Source organism: Tetrao urogallus, assembly GCF_951394365.1.
Source record: "Tetrao urogallus genome assembly, chromosome: 22".
Classification (NCBI taxonomy): Eukaryota; Metazoa; Chordata; class Aves; order Galliformes; family Phasianidae; genus Tetrao; species Tetrao urogallus.
The window spans coordinates 6,415,495-6,435,345 of NC_136835.1; the positions used below are offsets into that span (position 1 = coordinate 6,415,495).

Genomic DNA, 19,851 nt, shown 5'->3' on the forward strand with positions numbered 1-19,851 from the left:
AGGAGCAGAGGATGCAGGAGGTGGCTAAGCAGCAAAAACCCTTCCTAGGGGATGGTGTCTGCAAAGTTCTGGCCCAGCTTGAACTGGAGGAGAGGAGGCTAAACAAGGTCAAGCAAAAAGAGCAGCGAAATAAGGAGTACACAAGGTGAGCTGGCAACAGCTGGGCCTCTGCTCCTTGTGCTGAGCCTAAGTGACTGCTTTGTGCCTTGCAGGTATGTCGAAGCTTTAAGAGCCGAGGTGAAGGAGAAGATGAAACTGTACAACATCAACTTGCCTCCCCTGTGCTCCTGCAGCTCTGACTTCTGGGAGTCCCACCCTGATACCTGTGCCAACAACTGCATCTTCTACAAAAACCACAAAGGTAGGAGCTCCTGCATCTCAAGAGGAGATGGCACAGACCCTGCTGAGGGTGTGGGTCTGACCGTACCGAGAGAAATCAAACAGGCCAGATGTCATTCTGTGCTTCAGGTACACCTTAACTGCACAGATGTGCACCAGCTGCTGGCTTGCCTGATGCAAGACTGGGGCAGCTCAGGCATGGTGCGTGTGGAGGAGCCGGGTGCCTGGCTGCTCCTTACCAGTCCCTTCTTCCTCTGTCTCTTCAGTGAGCTCCATGGCATCATCAGCAAAATGCCAACCGCTGTGGCAGAGCGTTAAGTAACTGCTGTAATGTTGACGGGGAGAACAAACAAACTGGTTAAGGACATGGGAACCCAGTGGCTTTTGTAGTGCTCTGCTTAAATGCCAAATCTGCTCTTGGGAGATTGCTTGTAAGAAAGCGATGGAAATCTTTATGTGAGAGTGCTCTGATCTTGGCCAAACACCTGGCTGAGTAATTGGGAGTCATCTGCTAGGTGGCTTTCCAAGCTGTAGAAATGGAAGCCTTATAGAAACCTCTGGCTGACAATAGTGCTCTGTAAGGAGGATCCTACAGGTGGCTGTATAGCCTGTAGGTTGTAAAAAGAGTGTGGAAAACTACAGGCATCTTGATGGGTTTTTTGTTTTTTTTTTTTTTTTCAATAGCAAACAAAAAAACAGTGTTTTTCTTGCATGAGAAGCCTGAAGCTTTTAATCAGTGAAATGCTCATCTTGTAACACTGCTGCTCCCTTTCCCTCCCAGCCTACAGCCAAGCACTGCAGTCTGTCATCTCATCCTGTGACCTGGTGGATGGAAGGCAGAAGCTGCCCCTCCGCCACCTCGCTGCTCTCTGCACCTGCCCTGCAAAGCTGTGAGGAGGGCAGTGGTGGCCTTGCTGCAGTGTCTCAGGGCCGGAGCTGCACCATGCCGATGCGTTTTGATGCAGTTTGTGCTCAGGTTTGCACATTTTGGACTAGGTGCAGTTGGCTATCGCACAGGACAAGGGCAGGTGTGGAGGAGCAGATTGCTCTGTGCCCTTGGTTAGAGTCGAGCCCTTGGATTTCACGTTCAACTGCAGAATAAACTGCAGCACAGATGATGCTCTTTGGCCTCATTTGCGGTGAGAAATGAGCAGAAAGAAGGTGCCTGGGGTTGAATGTCATGTTGTCTCATGCATCACTGAAGCCCTGCGCCAGCGATTGCTTGCAGAGGCTTTTGCTGCGGGTGTGTGCCCAGCTGCTGGAGGTGTGTGTCTGCTGCCTGCCCTTCACCTGCCCTGCTCGCTTCGTGGAGGTGGGAGCCCGGGCACCCGGCCGGTCTGGGAATGGGGTGCATGCTGCAGCTGCTTTGGATGGAGAAGCCCTCTGAGCCCAGACCCCGTCCCTCTCTTTTCTGTTCAGTTTCATATCGTGCACCCTGGCCCCTGACTCTCAGAGCAAGGCCTTTTGCTTGCTGCTTTCTTCCAAATGAGCACCTCTCCAATTACAGCGCAACACCCAACCCACGCTCCTAGGGCCAGCGGTTTCCTCTGTGAAGAAGGGGCTTTGCTGTGGGAGAGGTCTGTTTCATCTCTTGGCACAGCTCTTGGGATGCTGGGACAAACTTGTTCTGAGCAGAAAGCAGCACTATAGGCTGCTGTGTGGCACCCACAGGGCTGCTCCTCTTGCTTTGCTGGGGCCCTGAGTATCTCTGAACTGAAACTCCATGCTGCCAGCTCCCCATCAAAGCTTCATTTTCTTGCATCCTGCTGGGATGCCGTGATGACCAAGCCTCCTCCTGCCTCCTCTCTGCCATTAACCCAGGCAGGAAGGGCAGGCGCCCAAGCATGCAGCCCCGCTGCTGCTGCCGCTGACCCCGAACCGTGGCCGGAGGTGGCTCAGCACCGTGGTGCCAGCACTACTCATTAACTGGGATTTGCGTCATGGGAAGACACTGAAGATGGCCCTCGAGGGTCGCTCACCTCGGCCAACCCACGAGGATCAGGGCTGGGGTGTCCGCGTCGCCTTGCTTGTGCCCTGGGGCTCCAGGGAGGCAGAGGACCCGATTCCCGTCCATCCCGTGGGCTGTAGGCTGCATCGACGCTGAGCTTAAAGGGATGGCGGTCAAATAGAGCCACGGTCAGACCGCCGTCACCGTCTGTTCCTTTGGGTGATGCTGAGCCCTGCTCACGCCCCATCACTGACACAGTTCTGTGTAGTGGCAGTGTCAAAATCCACGTCAATCGACTTCGGTAACCCGAGGCTGTGCAGCAGGTTGGCCCGGGGCAGCCGATCCCGCAGCCCTTCCGTGTGCTGCCGGGGGATGGGGCGCAGGGGGACCTGAGAGCCGCGGCCGTGGGGATGCCGGCGCTCCTGGGCAGCCGTGAGCTGCGCCCCGATTTGTTCCTCCTTAGTTTCTCTTTGTCCCTTTTTCTTCGTCCTCCTGTTTTTGTTTGTTTTCTTTCCACTTTTTTTCCCTTCTATATTTTTTCTGATTTCGTTATTTTGTCTTTTTTTCCCATTTTTTTCCCTACTTCCTTATCTTTTGTGTTCTCATCTTTCTTTTTCGTCTTTTTGTTCCTCTATTTTTCTGGTTTTTTTTTTTTTTCAATTTTTTCTTCTTTTTCTCTGTTGTTTTATTTTCCACTTTTTTTCCCTTTTCCTGTAATTCCCTTTTGCTCTTTTTATTTACTTCATTTCCTCTTTTTTCATTATTTTTGTTTGTTTTCCCTTTGTTTTCTTTCCATTTTCCTTATTTACCTTTGTGTGTGTGTGTGAGTACTTTTTTTTTCTTTCCCCCTTTTTTCCCCGCGCTTCTGTTTTGTTTTGTTTTTTATTTTTTTTTCCACCCCTCTTTTCTTCTCCTTCTTCCCCCTTCTTCTTTTCCTTCTTTTTTTCGTTTCTCACTTCTTCCATCACCTGTTTAGGTTTTTTTTTCTCCCCTTCCCCCCCGCTGGGGCGGGTAGTGCGGGGCTCGGGGCGGTCCCTGGGCGGTGCCGGGCGGGGAGCGGCGGCCCCGGGGCAGTAAAGGGCCGGGAGCGGGAGCGGGGCGCGGCCCGCCGCTCGCCATGAGGGCAGCGCTCGCTCCCGGCATCCGCCTGCTGCGCGCCGTGCCCCGGGACAGCCGGTGAGGGAGGACCCGGCGGGGACGCGGGATGGGCAGCGGGGGGACGTGGGGAGCGCTGCGCTCCGCTGCACGGGGATGCGGCGGACGGGGATGCGGCACGTGGCAGGATGGAGCTGCCGCCCTCGCACCTCGCTCCTGCCGTGTCGTCCGTATGGGCTGCGTGCCTCCCCGGCCTCGGGCAGTGGTGGGCAGAGGGGCCGGTGCGGCTCTTGGGCGCTGGGAAAATGCCGCCGGGTGCCCCGAGGCTCAGCCTCGCAGGGCTGCTCCAGGCAGAGGATGCGTGGTGCTGGGGGAGCCCCTGAGCGCGTCCCTGGGAGCAGTTAGGGATACCGGGTTCCCCCTCGGGACACGCAGAGCCTGGGTTGGACGCTTCTGCAGGCATCCCGTCTGTCCTGTCCTGCGGGATGAGGTGCCGAGTCTGCGCCGGCTTAATGGAGCAGATCGCTCTGCAGCCGCGGCCGAACAGCCTGGTTGCCGCCTGCTTCCGCTCTGCTTGCCCTGCTCTGCTGCCGTCTTTTCCACCCCCCAGTTTGTCCCTGGGCTCGGGACGCACACGGGACGTTTCTGTTCCTCTTTCTAACTCACAATGCCCTGCAGTGCTCAGCAGTGATTTCATTATAAAATTATTTATTCGGAGTGGGAAACAGTGATTTCTACACCACGTTAGGGCCCCAGCCACCCCCACCCCCAAAACAGAACTGTGCCTTGGCCGTGTGGGGCCCCTGGGTGTTCTGACACCATGCTGTGGGAAGAAGTGAAAATGTGCTGACTTAAGGTCTTATAAAATGGGTTTCCATTGTTTTTGTTGCGTTTGGTTTCCTTTTTTTTTTTTATCAGGATGCAGAGTCCCACTCTTTGGGTTGGGATCTTCCAGGTGCTCTTCTTCAGCTCTGCTCAGAGCAGCATCCTCTGGAGACACCTCTCCCCATTTTTCCCAGTTTCCCACATTTAATTGGAGCAAACAGGAGGGAACAAAGCGTGTAGCCCCCCTCCCTTTCCATTTCCCAGCTCGGTTTTGCTGAGTGCTGGCAGTGCTGTAACTCCACCATGCTTCCACCCGTGGCCCCACGTGACATGGGGCTGCAAGGCCAGAGAAGCCCCAGCCCAGCCAATCACTCCGTTAGCAATAACCCCACTCTTATCTTTTATCCCAATTACAACCCCAACCTCAGGGCACTGCACTGCCTGGGGAAATGCCTATCTGGAGCTCATCCACCTAGTAGAAAGTCCTCCACCATCCTCATAGGAACCAGGAGTATTCAGGGGGAGAACTGAGAGAAAATGGCCCCACTTTTCCCCTTTTCCGTGCTTTTCAAAGGAAGGTGCTCAGCTCTCCATCACAGGCTAAGAGTAGTATGCCTACACCCAAATATTGCAACCACTCCCTGCAAGGATCCATCCTATGTCCTGGTGACTCTCATCCTCCTGATCTCATACTGAAGAATGGAATTTTTTGAGGTGGTAACTGGGTTTTTTCCCCTATCCCTGACTCCCCTGTCCTGCAGCTACCGTGGACTGACGCTAGTGCTGACCTTCCTCTCCTACACCAGCTACCACCTCTCCCGAAAACCCATCAGCATCGTCAAGGTGAGCGACACGGCACCCCGTACCCACATCCCATCTCCCGTACCCTGGGAGGATCCCTGAGGACTCCCCGGACTGCACTCATCCCATTTGCTCTGTGCACCCTCCCAGAGCCAGCTGCACCTCAACTGTTCGGCACTGGGCACCAACCCCCACAATGACTCCAACAGCACCACGTGGTGCAGCTGGGCGCCCTTCGGTAAGGCTGGTACCCAGCACCCCAAACGCACCCAAATCTCAGCTCTGTGCCTGAAGGCAGTTTCAGTCATTAACGGGTTAAGCTGGGCAGGGAGGGGACCTGCACTCATTAGGCTGGAGGTGATTAAGTGGTGCAGGATTGTGCCCTGTGCCCCAGACCAAAGGACAGTGAACGCTGAAATCAGGACAGGGTGGTCTGGCTCCCAGCTCCCAGCCCTACAGCCCGACCTGGGAGGATCTGTGAGGTGGGGATGGGGATGGGGATGCAGCCGCAGCCCTAATGCTTTCTCTTCTCCAGATCAGGACAACTACAACGAGCTTTTTGGTGCTCTGGACAATGCCTTCCTCGTGGCGTATGCCATCGGGATGTTCATCAGGTACAGGGGCTGTGCTCATGTTCCCCAGCTCAGCCCCCGCTCCCCGTTTGGCACCACTGCTCAGTTTCCCGTGCTCTCTCCACAGTGGCATTTTCGGGGAGCGGCTGCCGCTGCGGTACTACCTGTCAGTGGGCATGGTGCTGAGTGGGATCTTCACAGCCCTCTTTGGCTTTGGCTACTTCTGGAACATCCACGTCCTGTGGTACTTCATCGTTGTGCAGGTGTGGCCTGACCTCATCTCAGTTTTGGCGTTTCCTCCCCGCTCAGCGTGGGCACCGATACCGCCCGCCCAGTTTGGCAGGTGCTCCCAGATCACGCTCTGGGATGTCGCTCTGCTTCCTCCTGCTGGGAAAAATACCCACGTTTGGGTGTTTGCTCTCTCCCTGCCAGGTGTGCAATGGGCTGGCACAGACGACCGGCTGGCCCGCAGTCGTGGCATGTGTCGGGAACTGGTTTGGGAAGGGGAAGTGAGTGCGCGTCCCTGTCCCCGTGCCTCCTGCTCACAGCCGATGCTCATCCCACTGTCTTGCCCCACAGGAGGGGTCTGATCATGGGCATCTGGAACTCACACACCTCTGTGGGCAATATCCTGGGCTCTCTCATCGCGGGCGTCTGGGTGTCGTCTGACTGGGGCTTGTCCTTCATCGTGCCCGGCATAATCATCGCTGTCATAGGCATTGTCTGCTTCTTCTTCCTTGTGGAGCGTGAGTGGTGATGCGAATACCCAGCATAGATTTTCTCTTTGCTCATTTCCAAGTGGTTTTGATGACCCCCAAAAGCAATTTCATTTTGGAGGCAAGCAGGGATGTGTCCTCGGTGCCGGGAGCAGACCAAGCACCACAGGAATGCTCAGCATCCTTTGGGATCACACCCTGGCCTCCCTGATGCATTGTCTTCTTGTAGTTAGCTTTGCTCAGAAACATTTTGGGAGGTCTTGTGGGTTTTTGTGGGGATGTTTCACTGCCAGGGATGTGGCCCCTGCAAGGCAGTGCTCTCAGGGGTGCCTTTTCCTCCCACAGATCCTGAGGACGTTGGCTGCAGCCCCCCCCAGCAACACGTGAGTTCCATCGCTGTGCCTGGGGTGGGTGCGTGGGGAGCCTGCAGCCACACAGTGCCAGGGATCAACTAGCTTGTAAATGCCTCGGTGCTGTCAGAAATCTGAATGATGCCTGGCTGTTGGGATGCTTACTGCATTGGTGCAGGCATCCTATGGGCCAGTTCTCAACCCAAGTCCTCACATCCCAGCAGCAAACTTTATCATTTCAGCAAACCTTAAGGTTCAGCCCCACATCTACTTGCTTTTAGGATGCATCAGATGAGAAGGATCCCGAAGGGGTGACCTCTGAGGACTGCAGCAGCACTGACTCCAAAAAGCTGGCTGAGGAGCTTGAAGCCATCAGCTTCCTCGGGGCGCTCTGGATCCCCGTGAGTCCCTTCCTCCATACGGCCCTGGCAATAAAATTAGTGGAAAAATGTGCTCCTGATGCCGTCTTCTCTCCTCACAGGGTGTAGTGGAGTTCTCCCTTTGCCTACTCTTTGCCAAGCTGGTGAGCTACACCTTCCTCTACTGGCTGCCACTTTACATCGTGAATGTTGGTGAGCTTTTGGAGATGGCAGAGCAGAGCAGGGTAGATTCAGCCCCTCCTCACCTGGCTTCTCACCCCGCTCCTCTTCCTGCAGCTCATTTTGGTGCCAAGGAAGCTGGAAACCTGTCCACCCTCTTTGATGTTGGCGGTATTTTAGGTTTGTGGTGCGCCTGGGTGCAGGCTTGGATCAATCCCTGGGGACAATCCTGGGTCTCTCTCACCCAGGCTCACCTTTCCCTTAGAGAAAATATCTTTTGGAGTGGAGAGTTGTCCGTGGGTGCAGAGAAACCATGCGCAAGCAGCCAGCTCATGGATAAATGACAGCCCTTCTCTGATGCAAACATACTGAACTTGGATGTTCAGTCTATAAGATATTTAACTTTGGGGGCATCTCGCTCAGAAGATGGGACAAAAGAGCATCCCAGTGCAGTGAACCACTTAATTTGGGGCTAACCCAGTGTGGCACTGCTTTGCCCTTGGGACTGATGTGATTCCTTTATTGCAGGTGGGATCTTTGCTGGCCTCATCTCTGACTACACTGGCGGCCGGGCCACCACGTGCTGCGTGATGCTGGTGGTGGCTGCTCCCATGGTAAAAAAAAAAAAAAGACCCCAAAGGGATCTTTGTTCTCCATCCCACTCTGTCTTAAAGCCTGGGCAATACTGCGGTGAAGCCTTGGGGTCTCACTGAGCCAGTCCAGCTTTCATCCCTTTGCTTTGCACCCTGAAAGCTGAGAGCCCAAGCACCTGCGTGTAGCTCACCTGGCTTTGCCACCATGAAACACAGCTCATTAGCTGTAACCCAATCCATGCTGACTTGCAGCTGTGAGCCTTCTTCCCACAGCCCTTCTGAAGCCCTTCTGGAACCACGTGCACCATGGCCACATCCAACAGCCACAATAGCACTGCTGGGGCAAATCGGTGCCTGGCGAGCAATGCTGTGCCATAAATTGCTACAACCTGTCTGTCTGGCATTCAGTCTGTTGGGACACAAGGCCAAGCCTGTGCCCCTTCACCTGCATCCAGCCAATGCTCACCACTTCCCAGCCCACTTGAAAGGGGCTTCAAGCTCAATGCAGTGATGATTTGGGTCCCCAAGGGGCTCCCATCCTGCACCTAGGGTAATGATGCTGTGAAATTTCCAAGGAAAGTGGGATACTGAGGATGGGTTTGTGCTTTGTCTGTCTTCCAGCTGTTCCTGTACAACTACGTTGGACAGAATGGCATTGGCACGTCTATAGGTAGGGAGCAACTGCGTGCAGTGATTCCAACACTGGTGTGCAGTGCGAGAAGTTCCACTCACTCTCCTGACTGCATTTCTCCCCTCAAGCTGGGGCTTAGGGCACCCTCCTGGCTTTATTTTGGGAAGGAGACCCTGGATGTTTTTCTCATTACCAAACCAGTGGGCTTGGCTGGGGAAAACATGAGCTGTTGAATGCAATGCACACAGAGCAGGACTCACTGGGATGATGCTCCCACATCCCTCAGCTCCTGGGAGCATTCAGCTTCTGCCTCTCCACCACATCCTGGCTCTGGGCTGACCCCAGGCCGTCTTTTTCCTTGCAGCAATGCTGATCGTCTGCGGTGCGCTGGTGAATGGCCCCTACGCACTCATCACCACGGCAGTGTCAGCAGATTTGGTGAGAGTCACGGGGCTGTGTGCATTTTTAGCTGTGTTCCCACTCCTGTCCAGAAAAGCAGGATGGTCACACCGTGCTTTCTTCCTACTGCTTCCTCAGTTCCCAGCTGTGTGACTCCTCTTTCTGCTCCCTTGCATCTCCCCTAAGCCTGTGCCTAGTGGGAGAATTTGCTCACGAGTCACAAGAATGCCACATCCCTGCATACGCTCAGTCTTCCCATCTGACACATGGAAATTGCCAGCATGTGTGGTGCTTAGGCTGTTCTTCCTCCTCTCTCCTCTCTTCCCACAGGGAACCCATGAGTCCCTCAAAGGAAACGCAAGAGCTCTCTCCACCGTCACAGCCATCATCGACGGCACGGGATCCGTAGGTCTGTACGGCCGGGGCTGCTGGATGTTCTGGTGCTGTGGGGCTGGAATGCCTTGCTCCCCTATTCCCATATCCTAACACCTCTTGTGTTCCCTGCAGGTGCTGCTCTGGGGCCTCTCCTGGCAGGGCTTATCTCCCCCACCGGCTGGAATAATGTATTCTACATGCTGATAGCAGCTGACGTCTTGGCTTGCCTGGTAGGTCTCTCCATGGAGGTTCCACAGCCTGAAGGTTCAGCCCCACAAACAGCATTCCCCAGGAAAACCCCCAAAACGCATCTCCCAGCAATGACAAAGCTCCCACCTTTCCTCTTGCAGCTCCTTGCTCGTGTGGTGGTCAAAGAGGTGCGCGCATGCTATGGCTGCATGGCGAGGAAGAGAGGGTATGTCCAGCGTGGCATGGGGATGTTTGTGGGACATGGCCGAGGGATCGCAGTGCTGAGCACCATCCTTGTGTCTTGTAGCTCTAGTGTGCAGCTCACAGAGTCAGTGCTGGATGGGAAGTAGCTCGGTGTGAGTACCTCCGGCTGCACCCGCTTCAGCACCAGCACTGAATGCAAACACTGATCAGCCCCGGTGCTTGGCGTGTCACTGGCAGCCACACTCCAGCTGGAGGTGTCCCTGCTCGCTGGGGAGTTGGACCAGACGGCCTTTAAAGGTCCCTTCCAACGCAAACCATTCTGTGATTCTATGATTGCAAATAATTCCATGGCCAAGCCAAAGGACCCAACCCCAGCGAGAGGGCGTGCTGCAGGCAGGCACTCAGCACATCCCCATCTCCAATGCCTTGGGACGCACAGTACTGATTAACTCCACACAGCCAAATTTAGAGGCTGCCCACCTGTGCTAATGAGTAGATGACGCTGCTAATCAGCTCACGGCCAGATTGCTGTGGGGAGGGTGCACCTAAATCATCTCCAAATCAGCACCGGCCAAACGCCACGGTGAGCCGTGCTGTGCAGCCCAACACAGCTCCTCCATCTTGTGCCCGCAGGTGAGGAGCAGCGTCGGTCCTCCTGGCGGTAAGTGCGGCCGGAGCTGCGGCCCCACTGCCGCTTCTGTGCTGTCTGCACCGCGCTGCGGGCGGCGCCTCTGGGGAACGCTGCGGGGCTTCGGGCCGCTCCCGCTCTGCCTGGAGGTGCGGCGGTGGCGGATCTTCCCCTCGCACTTTCCTCTCCCTGCGGCCGGAGCCCGGGAGCTGCTTTTCCCTCCCTCCGTTCCCACGGCTCAGCCCTCGCTCTGTCCCCGCAGGTTCAAGCGGTTCTGACGCGCCCTCGCCAGCCGTCCCGCGCTGCCGAAGGGTGAAGGCACGCGGCCGCCGTGCCGCCATGTCACCGTGCCGCCGCGCCAGCCCCGGGCCTGTCCCGCCACCATTTTGTCTCGGTGGGAGGAGGAGGCGGCCAGGAGCAGCGGACAGTGTTGGGGCCAGTTCTGCGCCATCGGCTGTTTTATTAATAAAAAGGTGCAAAGCCTGCGCTGCCCACGTCTGTCCGGGTGCTGCGAGCTCCCCTGCTGCGGGCTCACCCTGCCCTGCACGCAGTGCTGTGGGACGTCAGACCATCACTGCAGCGGCGGCAGCGCCATCCCTTCCCCGTGAGCTGCAGTGCAGACGCTGCTGCTCCTCGTGGCTCCGCTCACCCCGCTCTGCCCCGCTGTACCGCTCAGCGTCAGGACAGGAGACAGGTCCCGATGGGCGCATCAGCACGCGTGCTCTCGTTTCAGTGCAGGAGGCTGACGGCCTTTGTTAGCCATCTCCTAATTAGAGGAGTGGAACAGGAGGGCCACCTAATTAGTGTGATGCCAGCTGTGCAGCCAGCTGTGTGTTTGGGGAGCTCAGTATGAGGGGTGGCGTGGATTGGGGCGCGTGGATCCTGGCCCAAAGAGAACACATCTGGGCCCCGTGTTTTATTATGCGCTGATTTCATCGCTGGAGAGGAAAAGAGGGGAGAAAAGAAGAAAAACAAGGCCCTGTGGGGCAGTGGAGCAGCATGCAGCGTGTCCCTGCGCAGCGATGGATGGATTTGGAAAGCAATGGCCACTGCTGTGCACCCAGCAAACTGGGGAGGAAAGAGAGAAGTGATGGGGTACCAGAGAGAAGCAAATTCCCAGTTTGCCAGCACAATATCACCAAGATGGGCTGAGAACAGTCAGAATCACAGAATATCCTGAGTTGAAGGAGCACTGAGCCCAACTCTGGGTACATGTGAAACTGAGCTTAGCCTTAATTGCAATGGGAGGATGGGGAAGGCTGAAATACACACCTAAAACAAAAATCCCACAGATGTGACACACACACACGGGCTTGTTGCAAAACCACAGGCTTTTTTCATTTCTTCCTTTTTTTTTTTTTTTTTTTCCACCTTCTGCCCTTTGTTGCCTCAGCTCACAGTTTTTCCAGGATGAACTGAAGCTGCGTTCTGCTGCAGCTGGGCTTGGAAAATGTGAGCAGCCCTGGCTGCAGTGTTGGGAGCACCGGAGCCCAGTGCCAGGAATCAGACATCGCGCCGGGACTTCAGAGACCAACGGGAGGGCTGCATCCCCGGGTCGATCACAGCACCCAGGCACTAAAAAGCTCATGCTCCTCTGCTTGGGAAAATTGGGATTTTAGGGCACACAAAGCTGTGAGGGGCAGCACCGCATTCCCCTCTAGCAGCCGCCCCTGTGCGCTCATCCATCCGCGACCTGCAGTGCTGCTCTCTGAGCCGTGCCAGGAAGGGCCGAGCTGCCTTTGGAGCAGTGCTGGCTCTGCAGGGGTGAGGAGGTGGTTCGGGCACGGGCTGTAATTACCCGCGCAAGGAGCAGCCGGCGGGCGCTGAAGGGCTTTTTAATTAGCAGCCAAAGGCAAAGCGGGCCTCAACAGCGGGAAGCTGAAGTCAGCAAAGTCAAGGTGGAAATCAGAGGCCAGTTCTGTGCCAGAGAGAGTAATTAAACGCCAGCAGAGCGCGGCACGCGGTGTGAGGAATTGCCGTCACTCATAGACCTTAAATCAGGAGCAGGAGATTCTCCTGCGCTGGGCACCAGAATCCCAGCAGCCGAGCAGCCCCGCTCCTTCCTAATGAGCGGGCAGAGCTTGGTGCAAGGAGGGCTGTTGTCCCAGCAGCCCACGAGCAGCTTTCAGCCCGCTGCTGCCGCTCACAGCACTCCTGATGTGGGGGTTCTCTTGCTGGGATTTAGCACGATCCTCCCGGATGGGATGTGGATCACCTGCAGGAGGAGAGCAGGCAGCAGGAAAATAGTGGGTGATGACATCTCCCTGAATCCCAGCATCTGACCAGCAACGGAGGATCATAGAATTGTAAGGGATGGAAAAGACCACTACAACGATCATTTTTGGTTCGGGGGGGAGACAGCAGCAAAAGCCTGGAAAGCAGCTCTGGCTCACAGTGATTCCTTCCTTCCCCAAAAATAAACAGGAACTGTCTGGAAAGGCCCTGTGTGGAGGGAGCAGAGCTGCAGTGCTACACCCAGCATGAATGACACTGCAGAGCGCCCACGGCCATCGGAGCACCGCCCAGAGGGGCACAGGGCAAGGATGGGGTCTGTCTTAATGGTCCCCCCGAGTGCCCCCCAGGGGCACTAAGGGGAGCACAAAGCAAACATTCTGGGTGTATTTCCAGGGAGAAGCCTCATACTTCTGCTTTTAGGGCCTTTTTTTAGCACTTCAGCTGCATTGCCACAGCTTCCTTATTTGTGAGACGCGGCACCAGCAGTGAGGCTTTGGGAACTGCTCACTGCTGTCACTGCTATTAAGATGAAGAATCAAATACAAATTCTGTTTCAGGCTCAACTTCAGAATCTCCCAGAGAGCCAATACTGGTGTTGCATAACTGGGAGCAGAGCACAGGGAGCATCCCAACCCCCCACACCTGGAAAGGAGGAACCTCACAAAAAGCACAGAAAGGCCAGCTTTCAGTAACACCAAAGTGCTGCAGAACTCCTATTCCTAGAAAATAGATAAAGACTGGGCCAGGGCTTCCTCCAAAAGTTTTATTAATGTTAAAAAGTAATTTAAAAAACCCAACAATTTGTGAATATTGATTCAGTAAAAAATCAACGTCCCAACTCGGTCACCCGGTTTATTGTCACGAAAATGGGATCCACTTCTCGGGGACCTTCCCTCCATGCTGCTGAAATAAAACAAAGTGAAGAAACCACCCTCCCTCCGTTCCCTTGAACAATAAAAAAAAGGACAGAAAAAGGAGATAAAGTATTAACTCAAACCAACCGAGGCCTCAGGCTGAACCTGAGACAGGTGGGCTCAGAGGGATAACAGAATCGGCTGGAAGAGGCCCCCCGGTTCACTGAGCCACCAACCAGTCAGTGCTCCATCTCCGCTCGTCCCATTTCCGCTGACAGGCAGAAGGGGATCCACCGAAATCCCTGCAGAACGGCTCCGTGGCACAGCCTCACCTCCAGCAGCGCAGCGCCTTGGCGTGGATCGGCTCCAGGAGGTGCATCCCCAGCAGCAGCACGCAGCCCAGCAGCAGCAGGGCCATGAAGGCCAGCAGCACCAGGCGGCCCACCAGGAAGGTGTCCACGATCTGCGGGCAGAGCACACCGTTACAGCCCGCGCCCCTTGTGGCTGGGAGAGAAAAGGGAGAACCAGGAAGCTTCTGGGGCTCCACTACATCATCCTGGTCACAGAATCTTCAGGTGCAAAAAAAAAAGATTCAAAAGAAGGCAAGAAGGCTGCTTCCAGCATCAGCCCCTCGGTTCTGGGGCTGCCCCAGGGCTGCATGCCCCGGCTCCATTGAGCTGAAGGCACTGGCACACAGCCCCAGGATGCTGCAGTGACGGTCTCCTGTGGCTGCCGCGGTGGCTCTTTCAGCGCGTTTCACTTTTTAATTAGCCAATTAGCAGGGCTTCATGCAAAGAGCCCAGGTCATGCATTATGTATAGACGGGGGATGTCCTGCCCGACCGGGGGACCAAGAATACAAGCCGGCCATCGGGGCCGGCCGACGGGAACAGCGGTGCCCTGCCTTTATGTGCGCGGGTTTCACCCGTGGCAGAAAGAAGAAGAAACCATAAGGATTTGTGGCACGGATCGGCACCAGGAGCAACAACTGGTTTACACCAGTCCGGAACGAAACGCACCTTGAAGCAGAGCGCGGGGGAGCCTGGAGAGCGAAGGGCGGAGGAACGGGAGGGGAAAATCGCTAAGAACCGCTCGAGGGCGGAGGGGGGGGGGGGGGGAGCTCACCTGGGGGCCCGCGGGCGGCCCCGCACCGCCGTCCTCCCGCGGGTACAGCAGCAGCGCGGCGCTCAGCAGCGCGGCGCACAGCGGCACGAGCAGCGCGGCCAGCCTGCGAGCGGAGCGGCGCGAGGCCTCAGCAGCGCCACCGCCGCGCGACCGCCCGCAGCCCCGCCGCGCGCCGCCCCCCTTACCGCGCGGCCCCCGAGGCGCGAGCGAGCAGCAGGCAGAGCAGCAGCGCCAGCGCCCACAGCCCCGCCAGCAGCAGCGCGCCCGGCCCCGCGCCCAGCGCCGTTCCCGCCATGCCTCCGCGCCTTCTGCCTGGCAACCGCGCCGCTTCCGCCCGATCGGCGCCGCCCGCCGCGCGCTCCGCGCTTCCCATTGGCTGAAGGAAGGGGCGGCTCGAGGCCTTCCCGCGCCGTCAGGCTGCCGCGCGCCGTGCGGGTGCGGGCGGTGTCGAGTCCGGGTTCCGTGCCGGTGGAGCGGCGCCCGCGGCGCCCCGTGACGCTCAGCGGCCCACCGCAGTGCGCGCCCGCGGGTGGCTTCGTGTCGGCGCCCGAGAGTTCCTCGGGAGGAGCCCCGTGCTCGGCTGGGTGGAAGCCCGTATGCGGTGCTGTAGGCTGTGCTTCACCGAGCGCTGCTTGACCCGCGTTTTATTTCTGCTGCTCCTTCCGTGAGCCCCCGCAACCAAATAAAATAAAAGGCAAAACGGAAAAAGAATCGAAGAGGAGAAAAAGCAAATTGTGAATTGGAAAAGATGGGGAAGCAGCGAAAATGGAGGGTCTCCACGAGTGCAACTTCGTGGGCGTTCTGCACGGGGACGGGTTGGGGCGGCACGCGCGGGCTGCACGAGCGGCGGTGCTGGCAGGGAGCGCAGCTGGTCGCTGCAGCGCTCAGTGCGGGCTGTACTGCAGGGCTGTGAGGGGCCCAGGCGGGCGCTGCTGGTCCGACAAAGCCTGGAGACAAAGGCAACGAAACGTCCTCACTGTGATTACTGTCATCGGTAACGAATTGTTAATAATGACTGTTGAGTTGTTATATGAATGCTTTTATTACTATTAATTTGTGACCAAATCGCCCACCTGCAGACTGGGGCAGGTGGTTTTGGTGGGTTTTTGGGGATGGAGAGGTGATCCGCTGGGCAGCTGGGGCTGGAGACAAACGGAGCCTTGCAGAGACGCGATTTCCCAGCACTGAGGCTGATGAAGCGCCGGCCCAGCAGGACACGGAGTCACCTTTCTCCAGAGGCCGCAGGGCAGGGCGGGTTGGATCAGAGCTCGCTTGGAAATTAATTGTGTGAGGTACAGGGCAGGGTTGGGATGAGGGGTCTCTTGGGGCGATAGTGCACAGCTGTGATGGGCAGCACCATGCTGTGTCCTGCACTGCACCAGAGGTGCCAACCTGAGGCAACACGGAATAGCTATGAAACAAGGAAAACAAGAAAGCCTCCCCCGGCTGGACCAGCATGGTTTGGGGCTACTTTCTGCCCCAGAACATGGATTTCATGGTGGTGCCTGCTGGAAATCCCCATCCCGCTCCATCCCCAGTGCAGTGGGCTCTCTGACTCCAAAGATGAAAATGGGGTGAGGCCCAGCAGCAGGGAGCTGCGAGAGGTCGGACAAAGCTGTCGAGTGTTTCCCTCAGCACAGCAGAGCAGGCAGAGCAGAGGAGCTGATCCAGAGCCCCTTGCACCACTGTAAAGCCTGCAGTGTGACACTGACTGTGGGCTGGCTTATCAAATATTAGGAGCAGGCGCTGATGCAGGTCTATCCTACTCCTGATTTAAAGACGGCTGAATTGCTAAATATTTTTATTAGCAGCAAATTTGCGGCTTGCTGGAACTAATTTCACGCCCAGTAGATATGGAGCTTAAGCTGGGGATGGCGTTAAATTGCTCTCTGGTACGGGTGCGTAAGTCCTTTGGGGATGATGCTGGATGGGAGCGGGTGCCAGGGTCCTTTTGGGGCATCATTTTGGGGCGACATCTCTGGGGCGTGGCTTTGCTTTTGGAGGGGCTAAGCTTGCTGCAAGCACAGAGGGAGCAGGGAGCAAGGTTGGGAAGATTCTTTTTGTGTTTTAGGGATGCATTTGGCATATCTGTGATATTTGGGGCATTGCGAGCGACAGCATCCTGTGGTTCTTCACCACATCTGGAAAAGGCTTTTCCATCGCACTGCTGCTGCTGTGGGTTGGACGTGGCACAGATGGGGAAGGTGGGCTGTGGGCGGCACTGGGCGCAGCTGGGACGGTGCAGGGCGACGGGCACACGGCGCTGTGGGCTCTGCTGACAGCCACAAATGCCCGTGCTGTGGTGAGGGCTGTTCGATCCCTGCCCGGCATCTCCCCAGCGTCACGCACAGACCGGCCGGGGATGAGTTGCCCTTTTCCAAAGAGAATCACTAATGAAAGAAAGTTAAAATAATATAGGAGAGTTCATAATGGCTCCGGTGGGGATACGGCTCTCTCACAGGAACCCATTTCGTATTATCTTTCTCCTGCTCATGGCGGAAATCAATTTTAATAGCGGTGACAGGAAATGAGGATGTAAGACTTCAAATAGAACAAATCCTGCAACGCTCAGAAATAATAAAATGGGATATGAAGTCACTTTTTAAATAAAAAACTTGATCTTGTCAAGAGAAAATGCGCCTAAAAGCACCCAAACGTGCTGGGCTTGGGGGACAGAAGTGGTCCTCACCGTTGGGTGAAATTTCCCCCACGATCAGCACACAGTCTGAAGCTGAACTCGTACTGCTTTCTGGGATCTTTTTTCCAGTTAGATCTCATCCGAACGTGAAGGGGAGAAAAGAAAGCCTGGAGTGGGGCAGCGCTTCACTACTGGGCAGTGGCTGTGCAAAGCCCGGCCTCCATCTGCAGGACACCGTGTGATTGTAACTGAGCTTTTTGCTAGCTGTTATTGTTTTGTTTATTCATTGTTCTTTTATCAGTTATCATTGATTTGATTATCAGTCCCTGGTGCTGTTTCTATAGTAGCCCACTGACACTTTTTAACCCAGGGACATTGAGGGTTTGGGGAGCCTCCCAGATCAGGACGGGCTTCTGCAGACACGACATTCCCTAAAGCACATCGCGAGGTGTCCGTGTTGCCTTTTCCCCTTGAATAAGAATAGGAATGCAGTCACTGCTTCCATCCTTGCTCCAGAACCTTTTCCAGACACGTGCGATACCGCAGAGCCATTCGATGGAACTCCCAACACTTAACTTTAAGTGGCTCATCATCATTAGATCTTTTGGTATTCCTCGTAATGGCGTTAATCACGGGCCACTCATTAGATTTTAATGTGGCTGTAATATGTTCATCCATTGTCATTCAAGTGCAATTTGGCTCACTGGAAGGGCTGAGCGGTGTCACTGGGTTTGATGGCAACGCCCTGCGTTCCCCTGCCTTGTCAGCCAACAGCCAGGCACTCTGTGGTCTTCAGAAATTAAACGGTGGGGTTTTCAGAGCCTTTGGGTTTGTATCAGCACACTGGGGACGTCTGAGCTGACGGCTCACAGCTTTGTCCCATCACGCATGGGCAGCCCCGGGTTGGGGTCACACCTCTTGGGGACATCCCTGGGCATTCCTGCTCCTCTCCAACCTGATTTTTATTACTGATTGATGGGGAAAAAAAAAAAAAAAAAGGAAAGAAAAACAGTTAGAAAGAGAAAGGAAGCAAGTCCTTTCCATGGCCCTTCCAAAACCCCATGATGGCATCCCCATGTTCTCATGTTCTCCAAGCACATCCTTTTATGTCAGCCCTGTGGTTTGGGCTGGGATCTGGAGGAAACACTTCAGTTTTCCCAGGTCCATCTGTGAGTCTCTGTCTGACTCCAGCAGACGCATTATGAGGCGTTTGGGTGGTAGATGGGATGCTTTTGGGGAACTTGGGCAGAAAATCAGAAGTTGGCTCATCAAATGGCCTCCTGTAATTGCAGTGCAAAGCCCCAGTCACAGCGGGGGCTGTTAAAAGCAGAACTGAATCTTTGCAAACTTTCATGGGTATAATTTCAGGAGAGATCAAAAAAATGACACTAGCATCGGGATGTAAAGCTACTCAAAATTCAAAGTTTATAGTCCATCTGTCTCTTTGCTTCAGGGAGCCTGTATTAAATTTATTGCTAAATAAAACAAATAAGCCTAGCAAAAATCGGCACCGAAATCTGCATACCCAGATGAGAATTAGCACACGTCTCTTGCTATGATGGCTGATTCTCAATTTGCATCTTTAAGGAGTTGTGACCAGAGCTGCACCTCCCATGTCCCCGTGGGCTGGGTGAGCCCCCAGCATGGACCGAGCCCAAAACACTGCAGGTTGAGCCCAAATCCACTGGGCTGCAGCAGCACAGAGCGTGGATGGGAACTGCGGCTGGGAGACCCCGAAGGAGCAGCAAGACTTTATTACAGCTGGAAATTAAACATTTAAAAGCAGCGAGTTGGCAGTGGGGATTTTCTAATAAAAGCCATCTCGCCTGCCATTTACCCAGCACTTCCATCCAAAAGGACCCCAGCGCGCTTTCCCAGCTCGGCAAGGTGTCATTAACCCCTGGCCGGCCGATGGATGCCATCCCTCCTCCTGGTGCCTACGGGTTGTTGATAAAGCCTTCGCTATACCCCCCTGCACTTACCTGGTGGGGGCTGTTATGTGTGGAACACGCCGTGCCTTGTTTGTTTTCCAGCAGCAAACAGCACTGCTGTGCTGCTGCCACGAACGTTTTGGGTTTGCTCTCCTCTCGTTCCCAGGAAAGTCGTGTGCTGGGATAAAGATAACATCGTTGAGCAGTGGTTCTCTGAGCAGTGGTTGTCTGCTGGTGTACCGCAAATGGAGGGAAATCAGAGTAACAGAATGAAGCACGGTTGAAAAAGAGGTAAAAGCTGGAGGGTCCCTTCGTTTCAGCTTCATGCCTTAATCAGTTCTGCCCGTGTCCTGTGATGCTGAGGTTGCGTTGGATGACAGTGATGGATGACTCTCAAAACTCAGTGGGATTTGGGCAAGGCGTGGGAAAGCATGCGAGCCCTAACTGACATCCCAAATATCCGGCACCAACGCAGCACCCAGAGCTGCAGGGCCTGCAGGGGGCCGGGAGCAGCCAGCAGTCAGCGTGGTGCGTCGGGCTCCTTGGAGCCTCCTGGGTGGGTTTTGGGTCGGCCATTTGGGGCTGAGCCGTGGCCTCTGCCCAACACCGCACCTCACCCGGGCTCATCATCCACCTCTCACTGTTTTAACATCTATTGCTTAATAATTTACCCTCTCCTCCCTTATATATATTTCAGGGGATTTCAGCATCTCCCATCGTGGCGTGCGTCAGGAAATCCAACACCAGCTCCAGTGCAATCTTGGAAGGAGAACTGAATTATTTATGGTAGAGTGGTCAAACGACAGAGAGCGAAGCACCAGGCCTGGTGTAATTTCGTGTCTCCTGCAGCCAGTTATGTAAAAAT

General features: G+C 55.4%; 2 protein-coding genes across 2 annotated transcripts; one reads left to right on the top strand and one right to left on the bottom strand.

Moving 5' to 3' along the window:
- Positions 1 to 3,404: 3,404 nt before the first annotated feature.
- On the top strand, positions 3,405 to 9,722 carry SLC37A2 (solute carrier family 37 member 2; the record flags this gene model as incomplete). Its single annotated transcript, XM_079545709.1, has 18 exons — positions 3,405 to 3,463; positions 4,969 to 5,050; positions 5,159 to 5,246; positions 5,544 to 5,622; positions 5,708 to 5,843; positions 6,013 to 6,089; positions 6,160 to 6,326; positions 6,642 to 6,679; positions 6,928 to 7,047; positions 7,128 to 7,218; positions 7,303 to 7,365; positions 7,714 to 7,799; positions 8,400 to 8,448; positions 8,774 to 8,847; positions 9,139 to 9,217; positions 9,316 to 9,413; positions 9,534 to 9,598; positions 9,680 to 9,722. 18 exons carry the CDS (start codon positions 3,405 to 3,407, stop codon positions 9,720 to 9,722), a joined length of 1,494 nt encoding a protein of 497 aa, XP_079401835.1.
- A 3,899-nt stretch (positions 9,723 to 13,621) lies between these two features.
- Positions 13,622 to 14,712, bottom strand: TMEM218 (transmembrane protein 218; the record flags this gene model as incomplete). Its single annotated transcript, XM_079545837.1, has 3 exons — positions 13,622 to 13,756; positions 14,418 to 14,520; positions 14,603 to 14,712. 3 exons carry the CDS (start codon positions 14,710 to 14,712, stop codon positions 13,622 to 13,624), a joined length of 348 nt encoding a protein of 115 aa, XP_079401963.1.
- Between the last annotated feature and the right edge of the window lie 5,139 nt (positions 14,713 to 19,851).